This window comes from Hemiscyllium ocellatum, chromosome 27 (assembly GCF_020745735.1).
Source record: "Hemiscyllium ocellatum isolate sHemOce1 chromosome 27, sHemOce1.pat.X.cur, whole genome shotgun sequence".
NCBI lineage: Eukaryota > Metazoa > Chordata > Chondrichthyes > Orectolobiformes > Hemiscylliidae > Hemiscyllium > Hemiscyllium ocellatum.
This window is the reverse complement of record NC_083427.1, coordinates 3,865,813-3,886,023: the sequence shown is the minus strand read 5'-3', so window position 1 is coordinate 3,886,023 and position 20,211 is coordinate 3,865,813. Positions and strand designations below refer to the sequence as shown.

Genomic DNA, 20,211 nt, shown 5'->3' with positions numbered 1-20,211 from the left:
GCCAGGTCAGACGAAGAGCTGAATAAGAGATAACAAAAGATAAAGAGTGAGAAAATGTGTTGGCTGTGCTGAACGCAACACTTTTTTAAAAAAAATCCCTACAATGCGGAAACAGGCCCTTCGGCCCAACAAGTCCACACCGACCCTCCGAACAGTAATCCATTCCCCAATCCTATGATTCTACATTTACCCCTGACTAATGCACCTAACCTATACATCCCTGAACACTATGGGCAATTTTAGTATGACCAATTCACCTAACCTGTGCATCTTCAGATTGTGAGCGGCACGGTGGCACAGTAGTTAGCACTGCTGCCTCACAGCGCCTGAGACCCGGGTTCAATTCCCGCCTCAGGCGACTGACTGTGTGGAGTTTGCACGTTCTCCCCGTGTCTGCGTGGGTTACCTCCGGGTGCTCCGGTTTCCTCCCACAGTCCAAAGATGTGCGGGTGAGGTGAATTGGCCATGCTAATGTAGGGGCAAATGGGTGGGTTGTGCTTCGGTGGGTCGGTTTCCACACTGTAAGTAACCTAATCTAATCTGTGGGAGCACACCCACGCAGACACGGGGAGAATATCCGAACTCCACACAGACAGGCGCCCGGAGCTGGAATCAAACCTGGCTCCCTGACGCCGCGAGGCAGCTGTGCTAACCACCGAGCCACAGGTATGATATGATGATGGGCCTGGGTGTACGTGGGAATGGCTGACTGTGCTAAAAGCAACCCATGTTATATCAGGACCGGGGGTGGGGTGGGTTAAAGAAAGGAAAAGGATGGGAATCAGGGTCTAAAGTTATTGAACTCGATGTCGAGTCCTGGAGGCTGCCAAGTGGAAAGTGAGATGCTGTTCTTTGAACTTGCACGAAGGTTCACTAGAGCACTGCAGTGGGCCTGCCACAAACAGGCTGTGATGAGGAGGAGCCGGTGTTGGACTGGGCTGGACCAAGTTAAATATCACACAACACCACATTACAGTCCAACAGGTTTATTTGGAAGTACTAGTTTTCAGAGCACTGCTCCTTCACTGGGCAGCAGGAGGATAAGAAACAGAATTTATAGCAAAAGAATTACAGGGCCATGTAACTGAAATGATATATTGAACAAACCGAGATTGCTGTTAAGTCTTTCATAGAGTCATAGAGATGTACAGCATGGAAACAGACCCTTCGGTCCAACCCGTCCTTGCCGATCAGATAAGCCAGCACCCGGCCCATATCCCTCCAAACCCTTCCTATTCATATACCCATCCAGATGCCTCTTAAATGCTCTAATTGTACCAGCCTCCACCACTTCCCCTGGCAACCCAGTTCACACATGCATCACCCTCTGTGTGAAAACCTTGCCGTTTAGTTGTCTTTTATATCTTTCACCTCTCACTCTAAACCGATTCCCTCTAATTCTGGACTCCTCAAACCCAGGCAAAAGACCTTCTGTATTTATCCTATTTATGCCCCTCATTATATTATAAACGTTTATAAGGTCACCCCCTCAGCCTCCGACGCTCCAGGAAACAGCCCCAACCTATTCAACCTCTCCATATAGCTCAAATCCTCCAATCTTTTAGAATGGGTTGTGGTTCATTAATATGTAAATCCCAAATCTCCAGAATCTGACTTGAAAGAAGTTCTGGGATGTACATATTAATGCACCGAAACCTGTAACCCATTCTAAAAGATGAAAAACTTAACAGCAATCTAGATTTGCTCAACATATCATTTCATTACACGATGCTGTAATCTTGTGCTATAAACTCTGTGTCTTATGATCCTCTTCCACAACCACCTGGTGAAGGAGCAGCGCTCCGAAAGCTAGTGCTTCCAAATAACAGACATGTTGGTTAGGGAACACAGTGGAACTGACAGGCATTTGGAAGCTCAGGATCATTTTTGCAGACAGGCTCTAGGTGTTCTGCAAAATTTGCATTACATCGCCCTAAGACAGAGGGGGCCACATTGGGAGCAGAGAATACAATAGATTAGACTGAGTGAAGTGCAGGTGAATCACTGCTTCTCGCGGAAGGTGTGTTTGGAGTCTTTGGATGGGGAAGAGGGAAGAGGTAACTGGGCAGGTGTTACATCTTCTGCAGTTGGATGGAAAGATGCCATGGGAGTGTGAGAATGTAGGAGAAGCGGACCAGTGTCCTGGAGGAACGCTGACAAGACAGGGAAGGAAAGAACTGTTGGAAATAGGAAATTGGCATCCCGTTGGAGGTAACTGACAATTGGTTGGACGTGGAGCCTGGCGGGTCAGTAAGCGAGGACCAGAGGGACCCTATTGTTGTTGTGAGGGGGAAGAGGTGAAGGCAGAAGTGCGGGAAATGGGTCGAACATGGCTAAGGGCCCTGTCAGTTGAGGGAAATGGTAGACATTTTGGAGACCCCTCTGCAGAAAGTGGCATCATCGTCAGTGTAGCTGAGATGGAGAAACTGGGTGAGTTGCCTGGACTCCTTAAAGGAAGCAGAGTGTGATGGTGGATGGTCTGGGTAACTGCAGGAGTCAGTGGGTTTACAGAGGTAATTGGAGGCCAAAGTATGCAAACAGAGATATGAAGGAAGGGAAAGGAGCAGTCAGGAATGAGCCAGGTGAAGGGGAGGGCAGGATAGAAATGATTTTTTCCAATTCCGAGCAAAAGAAGGAAGCAAAATCAATGACGCCATTGATATACTGGAGAAAAAAAGTCATGGGGAAGAAACTGAGTAAATTTGGAACAAGGAATGCTCTATATTTCCCACAAAGAGACAGGCATAACTGAAGCCCATGAAATATGTATGGCCTTTGAACTGAAGAAAGTTGGAAAAGCCCAAGGTTGTAACTTGGTCAAATGCCTTTAAAGAAAACTTACTCGCTTTTGTTACAAGCAAATGATGTAGAATTTAAAGCTTTTGTTGGACAGGTTTGACGATAGTAATAATATTTGTTTTACATGGACTTGCAAAAAAAAGTAATACAGTGGCACAGAAGAAACAAGTGAGCAAGGATTAGAGATCATGTAAGTATCACGACAGCAGATACATGGATATGCTTAGGCCAGGAGACCGGATAACAAAGCAGTCATGAATGATTTTGGGCCAGAGGAAGATTTCTATTGGAGTTCCACAGGCATTCATACAAGGACCCATCTTTAGCCAAGGGAAATATGGAGCAGGGTGTGCAGAGCACTACTTCAATATTTATGGACAATGATTCAGACTGTTTTACAAAAGATGAACTTGGTAGGCTTAATGCATTTGTTCTATGTCATAATGAATGTAGTCATGATTTGGAGACGCTGGTGTTGGACTGGGATATACAAAGTTAAAAATCACACAACACCAGGTAATAGTCCAACAGGTTTATTTGGAAGCACTAGCTTTTGGAGCACTGCTCCTTGATCATCCAAACGCTAGTTGGACTATAACCTGGTGTTGTGTGATTTGTGTAATGAATGTGTACTGCCTATGTTTTACCTTGCCTCATAATTCAACTGCTAGACTCCAGGTATTATTCGGATAAATCTTATCTGTGCATCCTCCAAGGATAGTAATGTTTGTACTTCCTCAGGTGCAGTGCCCAGAACTGAGTACATGCTCCAGGTGTGATTTAAACAGGATATTGAACAATGCCTCAGTCTATTCAGTCACACGCAGTCCTGAAACCTTACCCCCTCAAAGTACAGAGAAACCTTTTCCCCTCCACGGTAAAAGGCCAGAGATATTCAAGTGCTGACGAATCGAGTTACTTGGACTTCTGCTCTGACATCATATGGTCATCTGATCAGATCTTGATGGAATAATGAGTTTCCAGGCTACAAATTTAATATCCTGCAAAGAGAGTTGACAAAAAAAATGCTTCTGTCAGTACACAACAGAAATCGAGAACAGACCAAGATTTCTCTTGGTTCCAGGTTGCTGTGTGCAACGCCTCTCCCTCCCTGACCAGCCGCAGAACAAGGTAGCGCATGCGCCCTGCCAAAACCTGCCCCCTACAAAGATGTCGACCGCGCAGGCGCCCTGATGTCCCGCTGCCCCCAACAAAGTTGGCGGCGGTGGGGGTCCCGTGCCTGAGCAAAAAGGAGAAACACAGTAACGTCGCCCCTCGCTGCGAGGAAGGAGGGGGGGAACCAATCCGCTCTCAATTCTGCGCCACTAACCTTCACTTCGGCTTTATGAAAACTTTCTTGCCCACCTCGCTTGCTCTAACCCTTCCTCCGCCGCCCACTTCTATTGTTTTTTTCTGTCACACGTCGCCATTTCCCCACCAACTTCGTCCAGCTCCAATCACCGTCTGACAATGCGCATGCTCGGATCCCGATGTGACACTGCGCATGCCTGAGGCCAGGCCGTCTGCACACCCTGAGCCCAACCGCCCCGCGCATGCGTCCGGGCCTGAGCCAAGTTCGAATCTCATGTTCGTCCCGCTGTGAATGCTGGGTAAAACCTTGACCATTGAATGAGATTTAGATGAGATTGGATTCCCTACAGTGTGGAAACAGGCCCTTCGGCCCAACCAGTCCATACTGACCCTCCAAAGAGTAACCCACCCAGACCCATTTCCCTCTGGCTAATGCACTTAACACTTTGGGCAGTTTATGCATGGCCAATTCACTTGAGCTGCACACCTTTGGACTGTGGGAGGAAACTGGAGCACCCAGAGGAAACGCATGCAGACACGGGGAGAATGTGTTAACACCACACAGACATTCGCCCAAGGCTGGAATCAAACCTGGGACCCTGGTGCTGTGAGGTAGCCGTGCTAATCACTGAGCCACCATGCCACCTATTGCATTGCAATGGGACAGAAAATTATATCTTTTGCTTCAAATGATTGTAGCCAGAGAGCCAAGACATGAGACTGCTCAGTCTATTGCCACAGCAACCAAGGTGCACCAGCTCTCCACCACAGTTCTACACAGCAGAAGAAACTGTTAGATGGAAATTCACTGGAGTCTCAAGTGAAAGGAAGCAAAATGAACAAAATGCTGGATAAACGGAAGCAGGTTTGGCAGCACGGCTGAAGAGAAAACAGAGTTAAAGTTTCAAGTCCAATGGCAGTACTTTGGAACTGTTAACTCAGTTTCCTCTCCACAGATGCTGCCAGACTCACTGAGTTCCTCCAGCAATTTAAGTTTTCAGTTTCAGATTTCCAGCTTCTGCAGTTCTTTGATTAGTGATGATCAAGTGATTTTACGTTCCATGCTCAGAGCATCCAGACAGTAAGAATGAGCTGACTGTAGACCAAATTCTGGGATCTTTTAAAGACTGGCTGTAGGTGGGGAAGTGAGTAATGTCTTTCACATACGAAAAGCAACTGAAAGGTGCTACTGCATCAGCTAATTACCGAATGGTTAAATAACTTTACACTTCCGCATGGACAGCTGCCTTCACGAGTTTCCAACACAGATGTCAATCTCACTGATAATGGGTTCCACATTCTCATCACTGTCTGTTGGGATGGATATATCATAGGCCTAGGGAGGGTAGAGATGTAGTTACTTCTTGGGAAATCGGGGGGGCGCTGCGGAGCTGTTGTTTGGACTGTTTACCGAAACTGCCTGTGCAGCTGGACTACCAAGGTCAGACCAATACAATGGCAGCCTTTACTCGGAGACCTTGTTTACGAGACAGACCATCTCGTGGATACCTGCCAAGGCCGAGGCCTGTTCACAGGAGGCCTTTGTCTGTGAGAGATCACGTGTGTGAGTGATTACGTAGCGTTAGCTTAGCGAACAATATATCAAGCAGGGGTTTTGGAAAGATTTCAGAAGGCGCCTTCTCCAGTGAGCTGAAAACCTCACTGTATTTGTGTACGGCTCTCTCTCATTAAAACAGCTTATATTTTGAATCAGATCCAGTGTTTCTCTCCTTCAAACGAACACGGGGACGGTAGCCCGTCCTAACATGTCCAACAACATATGCTCTAATCTGAAGTTTTAAAAAACACTATAAATTCCAGAAGATTCAGCAAATCTACCAATTTCGGAGGAGAGGGATTAGATTAGATTCCCTACAGTGCAGAAACAGGCCCTTCAGTCCAACCAGTCCACACCAACCCTCCGAAGAGTAACCCACCCAGACCCATTTCCCTCTGACTAATGCACCTAACCCTATGGGCAATTTACCTGACCTGGACATCTTTGGACTGTGGGAGGAAACTGGAGCACCCGGAGGAAACCCATGCAGACACGGGGAGAATGTGCAAACTCCACACAGACAGTCGCCCAAGGCTGGAATTGAAACTGGGACCCTGGTGAGGCAGCAGTGCTAACGCTGAGCCACCGTGCCCCCCCGCCTTCTTTTTAACAGGCCCTTCATCCCAACAAGTCCACACCAACCCTCTAAAGAGTAGCCCACCCAGACCCATTCCCTTGCCATATATTCACCCCTGACTAATGCACCCAACACTATGAGCAGTTACCATGGCCAATTCACCTGAAATGCACATCTTTATACTGTGGGAGGAAACCAGAGCAAATCCACACAGAGACAGGGAAAATGTGCAAACTCCACACAGACAGACAGTCACCCAACATGGGAATTGAACCTAGGTCCCTGATGCTGTGAGGCAGCAGTGCTAACCACTGAGCCACCGTGCCACCCCATGGGAAAAAAAACATTTTCCATTACAAATCTTCAACATGTGACTGTGCAAACTGTTTTCTCAATCCTCAACTACCACTTAACAGTCGAGTATTTCCACCATTTTCTGTTTTCAATTTGCTTCTGAATAGCACAAGATTAGAGTAATTAACTTTTAATCTGATTCATTGACAAACAGAAATAGCTTCCACACACCTATCCTGCAAACCTTGATGGTGGAAATATTGAATACCAGACGCTGTGGTTACTGGCTGGGCCCAGCTGGCTTTTTTTTAAAATCTTCACTTCTGGCTTTGTCTCAAATCTCTCCAAAACACAAAATAAAATTTCCAGATGGACATTAGAAGAATGATTTCCTCATGTGAGACACTAGAAGCAGAGCCACCATTTAAACATAAGGAGTCTTCTATTTAAGATGGCGTCTTCTTATCTTTTCGCCCTATTAAACGGTCCCGAGTATTCAGAACTCATTTCCTGGACTGTGGGGATGGCAGAGTCATTTAATTAATTTTTTTAAGGCAGGAGGTGGAAATAACCATAGAAAAGGTACAATGCAGGAAAAGGCTGTTCAGTCCGTGTGGTCAAAAAGCAAGCATTCCATTCTAATTCTACCTTCCAGCACCTCGTCTGTCACCTGGCAGGTTACGGTACAAATCCAATTACCTTTTCGAGGCAGAGAGAGATTTTCTACAGCGAATTCCAGGCTAACACCATCCCCCCAAGGTGGAAAGATCCTTTTCCCACGTCATGCCCTGTATACAAAGCCTACCTCATCAACATGCATCAGGAAGGAAAGAGATCTACAAAGTGAACCCACGTGCAAATCAACTGCACACCTTCAAGCAATCCAAATCCAACTGTTATTGGCTACAACGTTTACTGATGCCTAGCCAATTCTGTATCTATGTTGCGAATGCTCCTTTCATTCATTAGCTCTTAGATCTGCTCAGCAGACAGCTCAGTGGCTTCTTTCTAATTTTCCAGTCCACGTTCATCACACAAACACACCCAGAATACTGAAGGGAACTTATGTCCTCTTGAGGTTCTGCACTTTCTTCCTCACGGTTCGACACGTTTCTTGGCTTCACACCACCTGCAGGTTTTAAAGGCTGCATCTGCTGACATTGTGGAGCATGGACACTACCAGCCATGAACACGAGCTGTGTATTAACGGCTGTGGACGGGCAGAAGGACAGTGCAGGTAGGGGAGAGATCAGCCTGGAGTTGGTGCATACCCATCCCCGTTGTTCTCTCCCCATCCCTACGAACCTTAACTCCTACGATGATGGATGGTGGTGCCGGCTTCAAGGCCTACCCCCGTTTGGAACTTGTGTGTGTCCCCGGTCGGCTCTGACATTGGATAATGGACGTAAAGGAAACGGAGATGATTTGAAGCAATGAGCTGGCCACAATGAACGAGGGACAGCACAGGCAACAGCAAACATTTAACAAATGCCTCGAGGAACTGCAACAATTGTTCCATCCCGTCTGTCACAGAAATAAAATGGGAAAGGTGGCCCAACTCTGGCTAACGATGAGAATCAGGGACAGTAGTAGAACCAAGAAAGGGGAATACACCAATGACTACCTTCAAGGTGGTGGGGTGGAGAATAGAGGAAGCTTTTGGGGAAACAAAACTGTCTGTAAAAGTCAGAAGGGTGCTCCCAATGACAGAATCAGGTGGGGTCGAGATCTAGGAATATGCGGTTTGCCATTTGGGATTGTAACGGGCAGGACATTTGTCACCCGGAGAGCGGTGGGACGGTGGAATTCTCCACCACAGAAGTTAATTGAGGCTAAAACACAATGTTTTCAAGGAGGAGGAATATATCGTTCTTAGGGCTTAACGGGTGTGGGATGAAAGTGAGAACAGCTTACTTAGTTGGACGATCATCCGCGATCACACTGAAAGACCGAACAGTTTCTCTCCAGTGTGAATGTGATGCTGTTCAATGAGTCAGGAATTCTACAATCCCACGCTATGGTTTGACTTTTATTGGGCCCAATACTCGGGCAGGAGTTTACCAACATCAGCAGCACCAGTCCATGAACGTGGTTCAGTCCGGGGTGTGATGAAGATCAAAACCCAGTCACTGCGGGTGACCGTGAACCCGCTTGTGGGTCAGCAGGTTGGACGAACGGGTGAATCTCTTCCCGCACTCGGAGCAGGTGAACGGCCTCTCCCCGGTGTGCACCCGCTGGTGTGTCAGCAGGCTGGACGAGTCAGTAAATCCTTTCCCACACACCGTGCAGGTGAACGGTCTCTCCCCGGTGTGCGTGCGCTGGTGTATTTGCAGGTTGTACGACTGAATGAAGCCCTTCCCGCACTCGGAGCAGGTGAACGGCCTCTCCCCGGTGTGGACTCGCTTGTGCCTCAGCAGGGCGGATGAATCGGCGAATCCCTTCCCGCACTCGGCGCAGGCGAACGGCTTCTCTCCGGTGTGCACCCGCTGGTGGGTCAGCAGGTTGGACAGCTGAGTGAACCCCTTCCCGCACATGGAGCAGGTGAACGGTCTCTCCCCAGTGTGAACCCGATGGTGAGCCAGCAGGGTGGACGAGCGGGTGAACCCCTCCCCACAGTCGGAGCAGGTGAACGTCCGCTCCCCGGTGTGGGTGCGCCGGTGCCTCAGGAGAGCCGAGGAGTCCGCAAATCCCTTTTCACACTCGGGGCAGGTGAAGGGCTTCTCCCCGGTGTGAGTCCGCCGATGAGTCTCCAGCTTTGACGGGGAAATGAATCCCTTCCCACAGTCCCCGCACTTCCACGGTTTCTGCACGCCGTGACTGCGCTTGTGCCTCGACAGAGCAGACGACTGTCTGAAGCCTCGCCTGCACACCGGACACATGTACAATCGCTCCCCACTGCGAGTGGGGCTTTGTCCGTCCATGTTCAAAACCCAGCGACATTCAGGTTACCAAAGGCCGGACGGATGGGGTCAGATCCTGATCTGGCCTTCGCACTGTATCTGGCTGCAACTCCTGCGCAAATCGCTTAAACAGGGGAAAAAGAAACTGAGATGAGACAGTATCCACAACCACAAAACTGCCAGGCACAAAAGGTGCATTGGAGCGGAGTCAATCTGTGGGGTTAATGCCATAGAACGGAACAGACCACAAGCGCTGCTGCTAGGATGTCTTCAGCACCACTCACGTCACTATGTGCCCACCAGCACAGCAAAGCAAAGCTGCCAACCCGTTGTGGGCTGGCACAAGACCCAGGCTTCAGTAGAAGCACTGGGAACAAAGGAAGTGGTAGTGGTGGTGGTGGTGGTAGAGGTCAGGGTGAAGGAGAGGGACTTTTATAAACGGCTGCATTTACTGCGAATAGGTGATGAAATTAGGACACAGACAAAAACACATCAGTGCAAAGGACAGTTGTCTGTCACAAAGGTACGATTACGCGGTTGCAAGGAACACAGCACGTATATTTTGGGAACAATTCAAAAGCTAGCCAACCTGTTATCATTCATTTTATGCAAGTTTGAGCTCAAGAATAATGAAGTCTTACGGTAAGAAACTGGCAGCAGTCTGGACGGTTGTTGCTTCAATCTAAGACAGAACCGTCCTCTCAATAGTGGTTGGGGGGAGGGGGGAATATTCTTACAAACGTACATTTTGTACACAAACTAAATCCTGCTCGATCTCAGTTGTAATTCACAGGTAATGCTGGGAGAGTCTGCACTTGTTGAATGCAGGAATGAGTTTATCGATGTCTCTGTGCTGCACTAAGAGACTCTCCTCTGCAATCCCCTAGGATTGAGGAACTGTAGATCGAGACACCACATGCAGGTCTACACCAAGGCAGGCTGACATCCTCACAACTTGAGGGTGGACATCAGATGCTAACAGTAGTCCTGTTGCAGCCAGCTGACATTAAGGAGGTGCCATCTGCAATGGGTGCAGGTTCTCAGTTCCACCTTTCATGTTCGGGACAGATATTCACTTCAGGGATGAAAGGTTGGGAGAAATCGATTGGTCAAATAAATCAGAGAACTGCTGATGCTGGAGAACACAAGCAAAAACAGAAATTGCTGAGAAGCCTCAGCAGGTCTGGCCGGGTCTGTGGAAAGGAAGCCGCGTTAACATTTTGAGTCCAGTGATTCTTCACCCTAACTGTCAGCAGTGGGAAAGACTGGTGGTTGCATTAGTTGAAGAGGTTCGGTGATGGGATTGGGGTGGGAGTGAGCAGATAGGTGGAGACAGAGCACAGAGAGAGAGAGAGAGAGAGAGAGAAAACAAGGAAGAAGATAATTGATTAATTGATAGCAGGCCAGGTCAGATGAAGAATTGAATAAGAGATAACAAAAGCTAAGAGTGAGAAAATGTGTTGGCTGTGCTGAACGCAACACTTTTTTTGTAAAAAGAATCCCTACAGTGTGGAAACAGGCCCTTCGGCCCAACAAGTCCACACCGACCCTCCGAACAGTAATCCATTCCCCAACCCTATGATTCTACATTTACCCCTGACTAATGTACCTAACCTATACATCCCTGAACACTATGGGCAATTTTAGTATGACCAATTCACCTAACCTGCGCATGTTCAGATTGTGAGCGGCACGGTGGCACAGTGGTTAGCACTGCTGCCTCACAGCGCCTGAGACCCGGGTTCAATTCCCGACTCAGGCGACTGACTATGTGGAGTTTGCACGTTCTCCCCGTGTCTGCGTGGGTTTCCTCCCACAGTCCAAAGATGTGCGGGTCAGGTGACTTGGCCATGCTAAATTGCCCGTAGTGTTAGGTAAGGGGTAAATGTAGCCACGAATGATTTTGGGCCAGAGGAAGATTTCTATTGGAGTTCCACAGGCATTCATACAAGGATCCATCTTTAGCCAGATACATATTAATAATATGGAGCAGGGTGTGCAGAGCACTACTTCAAATATTTATGGACAATGATTCAGACTGTTTTACAAAAGATGAACTTGGTAGGCTTAATGCATTTGTTCTATGTCATAATGAATGTAGTCATGATTTGGAGACGCTGGTGTTGGACTGGGCTATACAAAGTTAAAAATTACACAACACCAGGTTATAGTCCAACAGGTTTATTTGGAAGCACTAGCTTTCGGAGCACTGCTCCTTGATCACCCAAAAGCTAGTGCTTCCACATAAACCTGTTGGACTATAACCTGGTGTTGTGTGACTTTTAATAATGAACGTGTGCTGCCTATGTTTTACCTTGCCTCATAATTCAACTGCTAGACTCCAGGTATTATTCGGATAAATCTTATCTGTGCATCCTCCAAGGACAGTAATGTTTGTACTTCCTCAGGTGCAGTGCCCAGAACTGAGTACATGCTCCAGGTGTGATTTAAACAGGATATTGAACAATGCCTCAGTCTATTCAGTCACACACAGTCCTGAAACCTTACCCCATCAAAGTACAGAGAAACCTTTTCCCCTCCACGGTAAAAGGCCAGAGATATTCAAGTGCTGACGAATCGAGTTACTTGGACTTCTGCTCTGACATCATATCAGATCTTGATGGAGTAATATCTTTGAGTTTCCAGGCTACAAATTTAATATCCTGCAAAGAGAGTTGACAAAAAAAATGCTTCTGTCAGTACACAACAGAAATCGAGAACAGACCAAGATTTCTCTTGGTTTTGAGTTTGCTGTATGTAAACACTCCACTGCTCTGTCAGTGAAGGACAGCAGAGCATGCGCTCTGCCACAGCTCGCCCCCTACAAAGATGGCGTCTACAAATACAGCCCGCGGCAGGTGCCCCTGACAAAGATGGCCGCGGCAACCGGAGCCTGTCACCGCCTTCGGCCCGGAGTCGTTTACCGCAAACGCGGGGCAGGGAGTTTGCTAACTCTATTCCGGGGGGGGGACCTACAGCGGACATTTACGCAAGTTCTTAGTCCACACTGTCTTCATTTCGTTGTCTGCTCGAACTCCCTCTTTACCGTCGCCTGCAGCAGCAGCGGCGTTCGGCCAGACCGCGGTCGCCGCAGTAACGCGCATGCGCGGGCATCACGTGGCTGGACGTTAGCCCCACCCCGATTGGTTGAAGGAGCTTGTCCTGTTCAATGGAGGCAGAGGGGACAGGGAGGGTGGTAGGAAAATGAGTTGGAGCTTAAGATGGGATAAAGGGAGGAAAAGCTCGACCTTAATGCACTCATAGAGCCGCCGTATTTGTCAATAGCAACGTGTTGCATTGACTGGGAGGAGCTTGCTGCCCATCAAGCTGTCAATTTTTTTTGGATACAGCTGAGCAAGGATGGTTCCAGCAAAAATGAAGAACTTCAGCTATTAGGATAGATGAAAGAAGTTGGTGCTGTTCTCCCAGGAGAGGAGAAGGAGAAGGAGATTTGATAGAAGCTTGCCAAAGCGGGTTAGTTAGTGTCAATCTACAAAAGAAAAGCTTTGTCCGTTTATAACAGACAAAAGAACATGATGGGAGAGCCAACTTTTTCACAGTCAGAGTCAAGGCATGGAGAGCACTGGCTGATTGGGTAGAAATGGTAAGCAGCACAATGGAGAATCCGCAGGATGTTGTCACTAGGGAATGGAACATGCTCGGAGTGTGATGAAGTACTCTCCAGTTAACTGAACTGGCGCATCTCCCAACAATACAGTAACTCAAAAAAGAGAAAATGCTGCAAAATCTCACAAGTCTTGCAGCAGCATCTGTAAGGAGAGAAAAGAGCTGACGTTTCGAGTCTAACTGACACTTTGTCAAAGCTTTGTCAGCTCTTTTCTCTCCTTACAGATGCTGCAAGACTTGCTGAGATTTTCCAGCATTTTTACTCTTTTGGTTTCAGATTCCAGCATCCGCAGTAATTCACTTTTAATACAGTAACTCACCCTGGCTCCAAACCCATGACCTCTATCACTGAGAATGACAAAGGCAGCATAAGACCATTATCATCTGCACAATTCTCTCCAAGCCACATATCATCCTGACCTACCGTTCGTTCACTGTTATAGGTTTGACTTTTAACTGTTACGGTTCCCAACTGTGTCTGAAAGACTTTCCACTGCTGATCAGCTCCTGAGCCATGTGCTCCCATGCAATCTTTCGTTGTTTCTCCTGTGCTAGAGTCAGTTTCCCTTCCATTTTGAGTTGGTATTGACAATCTCATTCTGTACGGTTATTTTTTACCTGATAATTCATTCTGCGTATCACGAAACATTAATTTTGCTTCAAAGGTGTAAATGGGGACAAAGACTCAGGAAGCTGACATGATTCAGGCAAGTGGTGGACTTTTATTCAAAGAATAATCAGTTAGTGCAGGGAGAGGCTCAAGAATCTTCCCCGAACCTAGCTTCGAATGTGAGAACACGATGTGTAGCTCAGATTGGAAGAGAGATCAATGACATACACTCATTTTTACAGTGAAAATTAGAATTTATATACATTTCTTGTTACAACATTATTCCCTCCTCTTTTTCCCTACTACCAAAATATGTAAAACACCTGATCAACGTGGACACCCCTATGGACAGCCCTATGTTTCCTTAGTTTTTTTATGATTTTTAACAATTCTTATAATTGCAAGGCCTTGGGATCTTTCAATGTTGCATTCCAAAGTTACTGGCTGTTCTATTTTGGGCATGTCCCTGATCGTTTATCTCTAAGGACTGCCTGAATTCATTGTACTCTATCAAATTCCATTCCCACTTATAAAGTAAGTTGATGCTGTTATAGAAACTCAATATTAATAATACTATAATTTTTAAAATTATTTCTACTGTAAACAGTTTTTAGCTAATCAAACAAGATAAGCCAGGCATCTCTTTCATGCTTTGCCTTGGTGCTTTCATTATAAGGTTTTAAAGTTATGTTGTTTTTATGGTTGAATACATTCTTAACGAAACTAGCATTAATTACTTGCTGTAGTTTAGTGATTTTTCAATGTTTTTCATAAGTTACAATTTCATTGTTTCTTCTGTGTTTTGTTACAAATCATTGAAATGTACATCCTTAAATATTTCTTGTTTAGATAATGCTCCCTTTTGCCTTGGAAAGGCCCCTTCTCAAAGGCACTATTGTTTTCGCTAAACTGCTGAAGCAAGCTTTTTTTCCTAAAATTCCAGTCATTTTGTGTCTCTGAGGAACAGGTAGCCCCAACAAGAGATACAGCAGAAAGTTAGCAATTCCCAGTCGACTATGGATGTTTGACCTTCCCGAATTCATACGTATGGTGAAGATGCTCCCACAATGGGTAGACAGTTACAGGTTATTCACCTAGCGATGAAGAAGCAGTGACATATGTAGAAATCAACAATTTGTATTTAAATAGCACTTTTCATAGAATATGCCAAGATGTTCCCCAGAAATTAACATTTGACAAGGTGGAGAGGTTAGGGCCTGTCGCAAAACAACTGTGAGCAAGACAGGGGTTTCTGGGTTTACTGTAAATGAGGTTCAGAGACAGAATGTTCTAGGGACTAAATTCCAAAGCAAACGGCCTTGGAACTGGAAACAGGAGCTTTTGGGTCATAAAACCAGGTTGGATAGACTGGGACGTTTTTCACTGGAGCGTAGGAGGCAGAGGGGTGACTTTATCGAGGTTTATAAAATCATGAGAGGTGTTGATAAGATGAGTAACAAGGGTCTCTTTCGTAGGGTGGGGGAAATCCAAAACTAGGGGGCATTTTTTATGGTGAGAGGAGAAAAGTTGTCCTGAGGGGCAATGTTTTTACATAGCAAGTATGTGCAATGAATTGCCAGAGGAAGTGGTGGATGCAGGTACAGCTACAACATTTAAAAGATATTTGGGTAAGTACTTGAATAGAAATGTTTGGAGGGAATACAGGCCAAACACAGGCAAGCAGGACTAGTTTAGATTAGGAACACGGTCGACATGGACTGTTGGACCAAAGGGTCTGTTTACATGGTGTATGATTCTATGATACGGTCACCAATGGTGAAGTAATTAAAATCCACAATATTCAGGAGGACAGGAAAAGAGAAACCCAAGATATGGAAGGTGTAGAATCTGAAGAACCGCAAAGGATCCTGATGCGAGTTATGTACAGGCCTCCAAGCAGGAGTCAGGATGTGGAGCAGAAAATAAATCGGGCGGTTGTGCCGCTACAGAGTACAGAGCTCAGAAGGTTTGTGAGGCTGGAGGGGATTGGAGATTGGTAGGAATTTGAAAATCAGGAATGAGAATTCCTGGCAAGGTGGCTCAGTGGTTAGAACTGCTGCCTCATAGTGCCAGGGACCCGGGTTCGATTCCCATCTCGGGCAACTGTCTGTGTGGAGTTTGGACATTCTCCCTGTGTCTGTGTGGGTTTCCTCCGGATGCTCCAGTTTCATCCCACAGTCCAAAGATCTGCAGTTCAGGGTGAATTGCCTATGCTAAATTGCCCATAGGGTTAGGTGCATCAGTCAGAGGAAAATGGGTCTGGGTGGGTTACACTTTGGAGGGTCGGTGTGGACTGGTTGGGCCGAAGGGCCTGTTTCCACACTGCAGGGAATCTAATCTGATCTGCAAAAGATCCTGATGGAAGTTATGTATAAACCTCTGAGCATTCATCAGGATGTGGGGCAGAAAATAAATCACGAGATACGAAAAGCATATAAGGAAGGCAAGTAAATTGGTCCGCACATTGAGTATAGGAATTGGGAGGTCATGTCCCAGCTGTACAGGTCATTGGTGAGGCCACTTCTTGGATACTTCATTCAATTCTGGTCTCCCTGTTGTAAGAAAGATGTTATTAAACCTGAAAGTGGGCAGAAAAGATTTACAAGGATGTTGCCAAGGTTGGAGGGTATGAGCTACAGGGAGAGGCTGAATAGGTTGGGGTTATTTTCCCTGGAGCATCGGCGGCTGAGGGATGACCTTATGGAAGTTTATAAAATCTTGAGGGCATGGATAAGGTGAATAGTCAAGGCCTTTTCCCCAGGGTAGGGGAGTCCAAAATTAGAGCGTTTAGGTTTAAGATGAGAGGGGAAAGATATAAAAGGGACCGAAAGGGCAACTTTTCCATGCAGAGGGTGGTGTGTGTATGGAATGAGCTGCCAGAGGAAGTGCTAGAGGCTGGTACAATTACAACAATTAAAAGGCATCTGGATGCGTATGTGAAGAGGAAGGGTTTAGAGGGATATGGGACAAATGCTGGCAAATGGGACTACTGGGAGTCCCTGGGTTATGAACGCCCGTCTTACAAACATCCCATGCTACAAACCAACCTTTGGCTTCTCATTTTCAAAGATTATTTTAAAATATCCGAGTCACATACAATGTTTCGTCGTAATGAACGGGTGGATTAATTAGCCCGTATCTGTTCCGACTTCCTCACAAATTTGGTGTAACGAACAGCGCAAAAAAAACTGAACTCGTTCGTAACCTGGGGACGTAAATTAACTCGGGCTGTCTGGTCGGCAGGAAGGAGTTGGACCGAAGGCTCTGTTTCCCTGCTGGACATCTCTGTGACTCACATGCATCTTCGATATGCAGACGGACTGGGATAATCAGGTTGGTAGCAGAATGTGGAATGTCCATGAGACAGAACTCTCTCGGGAACAGGCAATAGTGGTGTGTCATGAGACAGACTCGATTAGGTGCGTAAAGTGAAGGAACCCTTGGTGGCAATTATCATAACGTGATAGAATTCACCCCGCAGTTTGACAGGGAGAAGCTGTAATCGGATGCAATGGTATTCTAATTGAGTAAAGGAAACTGTGACGACATGAGGGAAGAGCTGGCCAGAGTTGATTGGAGAGGGTAGGCAGGGAGGATGGTGGGGCAGCAATAGCACTGGGGTTTCTCGGGATAAATCGGGAGAGACAGCAGAAATTCTTTCCGAGAAAGAATAACGCTCCACAAACAGTCCGGAATACAGGATCTAGTGAGATGGAGGAACTGAAGGAAATCAGTATCAGTAGGAAAATAGCCTGGGGGATATTGATGATATTGAAGGCTGATAAATCTCCAAGATGCGATCACCTACATCACAGAGTACCTAAGGAAGCAGCCCAAGATTTAGTGGATGATTAGATTAGATTAGATTCCCTACAGTGTGGAAACAGGCCCTTCGGCCCAACAAGTCCACACCGACCCTCCGAAGAGCAACCCACCCAGACCCATTACCCTACATTTCCCTCTGGCTAATGCACTTAACACTTTGGGCAATTTAGCATGACCAATTCACCTGACCTGCACACCTTTGGACTGTGGGAGGAAACTGGAGCATCCGGAGGAAACCCACGCAGACACGGGGAGGACGTGAAAACTCCACACAGACAGTTGCCCAAGGTGGGAATTGAACCCGGGTCCCTGGCGCTGTGAGGCAGCAGTGCTAACCACTGAGCCACCGTGCCCTTTCTTTAAGAATCTAGAGACGCTGGAATTTCCTATGAATTGGAATGTAGCTGATACAACGTCACTACTTAAAGGAGGTAGAGGAGGTATGGATTGGTTAGCCTGAAATCAGTAGTGCAGAAAACGTAAGAGTCCATTATAAACAATTTAAAAACAGAGCATTTTGATATTGGTGATAGGATTGGCCAGAGTTAGAATGGAATTTATGAAAGGGAAATCAAGTTTGACAAATTCACTGAAATGTTTCGACCGATAAGAGGAGGGGCAGTGGATACAGTTTACCTGGACTTTCAGAAGGCTTTCAATGAGAGACCACATAAGAGATTAGCGTGTAAAACTGAAGCGCATAGGATTCGGATACTGTACTGACGCAGATAGAGAACTGGTTTGGCAGACGGGAAACAAGGAGTTGGAATAAATGGGTCTTTTTTCAAGTGGCAGTCACTGATGAGTGGGGTACCACAGGGATCGGCGATTGGACTCCAACTGTTCACAAAAATATGAATGATTTTGATGAGGGAACAAAATATAGTTTCTCCAAGTTTGCAGGCAATTCAAAGATAATTGGGAGGGCAAACCGAGGAGGCTACAGTGATGTTTCAGTGTGATTTGGATGAATTGAGTAAATAGTCAAATGCATGATCAGTTAAGTATAATCTGGATAAATGCGAGCTTATCTGTTTTAGTCACAAAAACAGAAAGGCAGATTATTATTTGAATGGTGATTGGGGGAGATGTTAGGAGGTACCTGAGACCTGGGTGTCCTTGTACACCAGTCACTGAAGGTAAATACGCAGGTACAGCAGGCAGTGAAGGAGGCAAATGCTATATTGTTCTTAGTAGTCAGGAGATTCAAGGATAGGATCAGGGATATCTTGCTGCAATTGTGCAGGGTCTTGGTGAGACCACAGCTGGAATACTGAATGCAGTTTTGGTCTCCTTTATCTGAGGGAAGATTTTCTGGATCTGAGGGAGTAAAATAAACTAACGTTCTGGTATGGCAGAACTGATGTATGAAGAGGGATTGCATCGGTTAGGACCATATTCATTGGAGTTCAGAAGACTGGGGAGGTGGAGTGGTTCTCATGGAAACCTACTAATGTCTAACAGGGCAAGACAGGGTAAACACAAGGGTTTCCCAATGACCGAAGTGCCCACAAGCAGGGATTAAGGTTCAGGATATAGGATAGGCGGTGTAAGATTGAGGTGAGCAGAAATCTCTTCACCCAGGTAGTGGCAAACCTGTGGAAATCTCTGCCACAGAACTCCACTGTGGAGCTAAAACATTGAATACTTTCAAGAGGATAGATACAGTTTTTTGGACTCGAGGGATCAGACAACATAGGATGAAAGCAGGAACAGGACACTGAGTTGGATGATCAGCCGTGATCGCATCAGATGGCAGGGAAGGCTCAAAGGACCAAATAGTTTCTCTCATTGTGAACGTGATCCTACAAATCCATATTTGACATTTACTGGCCCTCATACAAGGGGTGGAGTTTACTAACATCAGCAGAGGTGGACCAAGAGCATACATCATTACTGGATGTAATTAATATCAAAATCCAATCACTGTATCTGATTGTGAACTCTCTGGTGTGTCAGCGGGTTGGATGAATGAGTGAATATCTTCCCACAATCAGAGCAAATGAATGGCCTCTCCCCAGTGTGAACTTCTTAGTGTGTCAGCAGGTTGGATGAAGCAGTAAATCCTTTTCCGCACAGACGGCGGGTGAATGGTCTCTGCCGAGTGTCGGTGTGCTGGTGTACCTACAGCTTGCCTGACTGAATTAATCCCTTCCCACATTCAGAGCAGGTGAATGGCCTCGACCAAGTGTGCATCAGTAAGGTGGATGAATCGGTGAATCTCATCCCATACTCTGTGCAAATGAATGGCTTCTCTGCAAGTTTCAGTTCATTAATACGTAAATCCCAGTGCTTCTTTTAAGCCACATTCTTGACATAACTTAAGGTTTTATTTAAAAAGTGATATCTCAGCTCAGACAATCTCTGAAATGTGTGAGTTTAGAGTCTGTCTGTATCACAACCTTGAGTCACACAGGTTCTATTTCCAAAGTAGGAATGGATAGAATGTTATATAGATTGATTGTCTGCAGGTTGTGTGCTTTTTGAGCAAAAATATAATGTAAGATGTTCATGAATCGACACCTGCAACCCAGTCTAAAAGATGACAGACTTAACAGCAATCTAGGTTTGTTCAATGTATCTATGTATCATGTTCTATGTTTTTAATTGCATGACACTGTAATGTTTTGCAATAAATTCTGTATTTATGATTCTGCCCCATGAGTTACCTGATGAAGGAGCAGCGCCCTGAGAGCTGGGGCTTCGAAAT

General features: G+C 46.2%; 2 protein-coding genes across 2 annotated transcripts in view; both read right to left on the bottom strand.

Moving 5' to 3' along the window:
• The window catches only part of LOC132828629 (zinc finger protein 721-like), a 53,265-nt gene extending 49,009 nt beyond the window's left edge, over positions 1 to 4,256 (bottom strand). The window contains exons 1-2 of the mRNA XM_060845677.1: positions 4,130 to 4,256; positions 3,641 to 3,800 (exon numbers count right to left, since the gene is read on the bottom strand). The gene's annotated coding sequence lies outside the window, so the exon portion shown is untranslated. The remainder of the gene's footprint in view (positions 1 to 3,640; positions 3,801 to 4,129) is intronic.
• Positions 4,257 to 8,555: 4,299 nt separating this feature from the next.
• LOC132828698 (gastrula zinc finger protein XlCGF49.1-like) lies at positions 8,556 to 12,522 on the bottom strand. The gene is made up of 3 exons (XM_060845782.1): positions 12,416 to 12,522; positions 11,948 to 12,102; positions 8,556 to 9,563 (listed from the first exon to the last, which is right to left on the bottom strand). Exon 3 carries the CDS (start codon positions 9,458 to 9,460, stop codon positions 8,666 to 8,668), a length of 795 nt encoding a protein of 264 aa, XP_060701765.1. The 5' UTR covers positions 9,461 to 9,563; positions 11,948 to 12,102; positions 12,416 to 12,522; the 3' UTR covers positions 8,556 to 8,665.
• Positions 12,523 to 20,211: the final 7,689 nt, after the last annotated feature.

Coding starts and splice junctions, on each gene's coding strand:
- LOC132828698 (XM_060845782.1), bottom strand. CDS start 9,460: ATGGACGGACAAAGCCCCACTCGCAGTGGGGAGCGATTGTACATGTGT.